This window comes from Wyeomyia smithii, chromosome 3 (assembly GCF_029784165.1).
Source record: "Wyeomyia smithii strain HCP4-BCI-WySm-NY-G18 chromosome 3, ASM2978416v1, whole genome shotgun sequence".
In the NCBI taxonomy this organism is placed as follows: Eukaryota; Metazoa; Arthropoda; class Insecta; order Diptera; family Culicidae; genus Wyeomyia; species Wyeomyia smithii.
In genome coordinates, this window is record NC_073696.1 from 24553411 (window position 1) to 24558006 (window position 4596).

Consider the following 4596-nt stretch of genomic DNA (forward strand, 5'->3'; position numbering starts at 1 on the left):
GGATAATTATGCGATGGACACGCTCTACTTGCCCATTCCCACGAGGCACGCCGGTCACGATCAAATGCAGATCGATAACTTCATCTTCACAATACTTCGTGAAAAGCTTTGAAGTGAACGCTGCATCTCGGTCGCTTATTATTCGTCTGGGATTACCAAAAGTGCCACTAATGATCCGGATCTTCTTTACTGTTTCATCAGCAGTCGTCGTCTTAACCGGAAATAGCCACACGAATTTGGTGAATGCGTCGATGACTGTCAGGATGTAGTTGTACGATTTGCGGGTCGACGGCATCGGGCCTAGATGGTCGACATGCAGCGTATCAAGTGGAACGTCTCCTTTCGGTATCGGATGCAGTTCACCTTCGGGTTTGCCTCGCTTTCCTTCGCCAACAATACAGGGAACGCAGGTAGCGATTCACCGTTTTATCTTGTCCTCTACGCCCGGTATGAAATATTCACTCTCGATCCGATCCATCGTTTTCTTCACACCAAAGTGACCTTTTTCGTGAGCGTTACGAATAATGGTCATCTCAATGCACTCTGGCACGTACAACCTACGAGCTTCGTCTTCTCCCTTGTAAAGCACTCCGTTACAGATGGAAAATTCCTTGGACGAATCGGTTTGTGTCAACTCAGCAATAATCGCCTTCACCCTATCATCGTCGGCCTGTGCAGAGCGAACTTGAGCAGTGACGGAAGCAGAAACGACTAGTACATCGGCACGGAACAAAGCATCGACATGCCGCATCTTCTCTCCTGAACGATGCTCGATTTCATACTCAAACTCAGCGAGATCAACAACCCTCCTAGCGACTCTTGCGTTCATCTTACGTTTCATCATCGTATCTTTGAAGGCTCTACAGTTCGTCACAATCTTGAACCTGTAGCCCAACAAGTAACATCGAAACTTTTTCAAAGACTCTACCACTGCCAACGTCTCCAATTCATAAGAATGGTAGTTCTTCTCAGCTCCAGTAGTCAAGCGACTGTAATAATAACAGGGATGGAACTTGCCGTCGTCTTTCGCTCGTTGCATAAGAATGCCAGCTAACGCAACTTTACTCGCATCCGTGTGGACTTCAGTCTCCGCTCCAGGACAGAAAATACGCAAAACAGGATAACTCGTCAGTATTTCCTTAATGCGGTTGAACGCAGCTACCGCATCAGCATCAAAATCAAAACAACTTTCTTTTCTTAACATACCGGAAAGTGGGCGAGCAATGCTAGCAAATGCGGGGATGAACCTCCGGAAATAACTTGCCAGACCGTAGAAGCGCTGTAATTCTTTCACTGTCGTCGGTTGTGGAAATTGCTTCAGCTTCTCGACCTTGGCCGGTGCCGGCTTGATGCAGCCATCGTAGATGGTGTATCCCAAATATTCGACTCGTCGTTGCAGAAAAGCACACTTTTTCCAGTTAAAATACAACCCTGCTTCTTCTGCTACTTTCAGCACCGTCTTCAGCAATTCAATTCCTTCTTGTTCGTTCTTCGACGGTATAATAACATCGTCCACAAACGCTATCACTTTTCCGTCTTTCACCAAATCTTTCAACACTGCACTGATAAAGCGACCAAACGCATTTCCACTCGTGCATAAACCGAATGGAGCACGTAGGAACTCGTACTGGCCATCGTTGGTAACGAATGATGTATATTTCCTGCTACTTTCTTCAATCGCCACGTGAAAATATGAGTTTCTAAGATCCAGCGTCGTGTATACTCGTGCCTCAGATAACTGGTCTATTTGCTCTTCCACATTCGGGGTCGGAAATTTGTCGCGCACTACTTTTTTGTTAATTTGCCGGTAGTCGACACACACTCGACGTGTTCCGTCCTTCTTCGGGACCACAACGATAGGACTGGCATATTCACTGGTTGACGGCTGAATTATTCCCTCGTCAAGCCATTCGTCGATCTGCTTCTTCACAACCTCTTTTTCCAAACCAGCTAATCTTCGTGGATATTCACATACGATTTCATTGTCCGTTAAATTTATTCGAAGTTCGTTCACGGGTCGCACTGAGGTTTCTGGCTTATAGTTCTCAATCAGCTCTAACACCTGCTCACGATATTTCGGTGGTACCGTTATATCGTCATCACTGGTACAGTCCCCTTCCGAAGTGATTGCATAGTCCACTTTTCCGAGAAAATCCATGCCAATCAGCATTGGAATATCAATAGCTTCACACGGCACTACATAGAAGCAAATCGTATGCTCTTCGTTCTCTACAAACGCATTCAACACTGTTTCGCCAATGACAACATCAACACCACCACCGTAGCCGCGTACTTTCATGTTTGATTTTTGCAAACGCGAACCGTTTACAGCCAACCTCGACCACAAGTCCTTGCGAATCAAAGACTCCTCACTGCCGGTGTCGATTATGCCGGAAATCTCGATGTCGTTCATTTTTATTCGCAAACTCGGTTTGCGACTGTTTACACTTTTTAAAACATTCACTTTTGCAGGCTTCTTCTCCTTCTTCTTTGTGCACTCCTTCGAAACATGCCCGAACGCGTTGCAGTTGAAGCATTCTGGCCCGTCGTTTTTCTGCGGGCAATCGGTGGCTACATGCGACGGTTCCCCACAGTTGTAGCAGTGTCGTTTCGTGTCTGTTTTTTCGCTCTCTTTTCTCGGTTCCGGTTTCCGATGTTCCTTTCGCTTCGGACCAAAATCATCGGCTCGGGGTTTCTTCGTCGATTTCATTTGCACCTTCTCGAAGTTTAGAAGTTTCTCTTTCAACTGGCTGATGCTCTGGGCTTCGTAGAGGAGAGATCGGTGGAAATCATCATCGGTGATTCCATCGACCACGTACTCGCAGATGCTTGCTTCGTCAAGGTCAATTGCCAGAGCGATGCGCTGTATTTCGTATATGTAGTCTCTCGTGCTTTCCGTCGGCTTTTTCTTTCGCGCAGCCAGCTTGCGATGGACGTCGCTCGCTCGGACAAATGGCGCAAATTCCTTAATCAGAGCGTTCTTCAGTTTCGTAAATGACGTCAGGTCACGCTGCGCAAAAACAAATCGTCTTGCAGTGCCCGTCATTTTCTTCCTGCACATAATCATCTTTTGCTCGTCACTCCAATTCGCTGTTTTCGACATGGTTTTGAATTGCAGCATCCAGTCTTTTATGTCCTGGCCATCTTCAGCGCCGAATGATTCGATGCTGTCTTCGACGTCACGGAATGAATACGGTCGTTGTTCCACCGGTTTAGCTCGTGTATTCCTCGGTGTTGATGTGGGTGCGTCGTGCATAGCAGTACGGAAACGCAACGAGTTCCCGTCACTACTACTAGTATCATCGTTGTTGCCATCGTCGTTATGGCGGCTGACGTCGTTGTTTTGTTTATCATCGTCGTCGTCCTTATCGTTTTCTCCGTCGTCGTCGATATAATCACCGTCGTGTTCATCGCCGAAATCCTCCTCTCCATGACGGCTGTCTTGCTCGTTGATTTCGGCCACCGTCGTTGCATCATGGGCGAGTATTCTCTTCGCCATCGTTTCGTTGTTTCCCGATGAGTCGATTTGACGCCTCTCACATTCTCGTGCCAACCCGATCTTAGTGAAATTTTCACACAGCTCTACGATTCGGTCGGCCATCTTAAATTTTGCTAAACTACTTTTCTGCGTTAAATTTTTCACTCAAATCGTAGCTTTCTACGTCTCAAACGGATTTCCAACAACTCCACATCTCGGTTGAGCCCCCATGAAGAAAGGAAATGAGAGTTGCCGGGAAAAAGAACGTAGAAAATACTTTAATTAACCAAATTTATTTAAACGAATCAAATGCGCGATGTGCCTCATATGGCGGATTGAACAGAACTGATTTTTTCTTTCGATCTTGCCGGGGGGTCTACCGATTTTCCCACATATATCGATCAATGCAGGTATAGTTTTAAATAGTCTTTGAATTTCTCTTCTTTCCATAACTTTTGAGCCACATATCAAATTGTTATGAAGTTTGTTATTTGTAAGTTTGAGAGATGGCACGTTCGTATGACACAAGTTATGTTCAAATAAGTCATGTAATCTTTGAGATAATAGACTTTCGTTGTTTTATTAACAATTTAATACATAACGGTTGCTTAAGTTCGATTATAATCAAATGAAATGGGAACGTGTAGGGCAGCCAAACTTTGAAACCACCTGTTCAATCATAAATCATCAGTTAACCCTTAACTAGCCCGCTCATCTGATAAACATAATCAAATCGGTTGTGTAGTTTCTGAGATAAAGAAGTTTCGTGATTTTCACAAGTCGGCACATTACAAATGAAGTAACAGTTCGATTACAGTAAAATTCAATAGGGTCTTCTGAGGCAGCTAGACCATTCATTTGACACTAATTTAGTGGAAATCGGGTCAGCCATCTCTGAGAAAAGTGAGTGAGTCCAAGTAGTCATCGAAATATGTTCCTTTGCATAACTGGATTTCACATTTTTAAACATAACAGGCAAAGTAATAGTCCGACTGCAAAACAAATCAATAGGGTTTTATGGGACAATTAGATCTTCCATTTGACACTAATTTTATGAAAATCGGTACAGCCATCTCTGAGAAACATGAGTGAGATTAAACAGTCTTCAGAACACGTTT

General features: G+C 44.7%; 1 protein-coding gene across 1 annotated transcript; it reads right to left on the reverse strand.

The window, feature by feature from the left end:
• Positions 1 to 418: 418 nt before the first annotated feature.
• Positions 419 to 3601, reverse strand: LOC129728180 (uncharacterized). The gene has a single exon (XM_055686597.1). The coding sequence runs from the start codon at positions 3599 to 3601 to the stop codon at positions 419 to 421; it is 3183 nt and encodes a 1060-aa protein (XP_055542572.1).
• Positions 3602 to 4596: the final 995 nt, after the last annotated feature.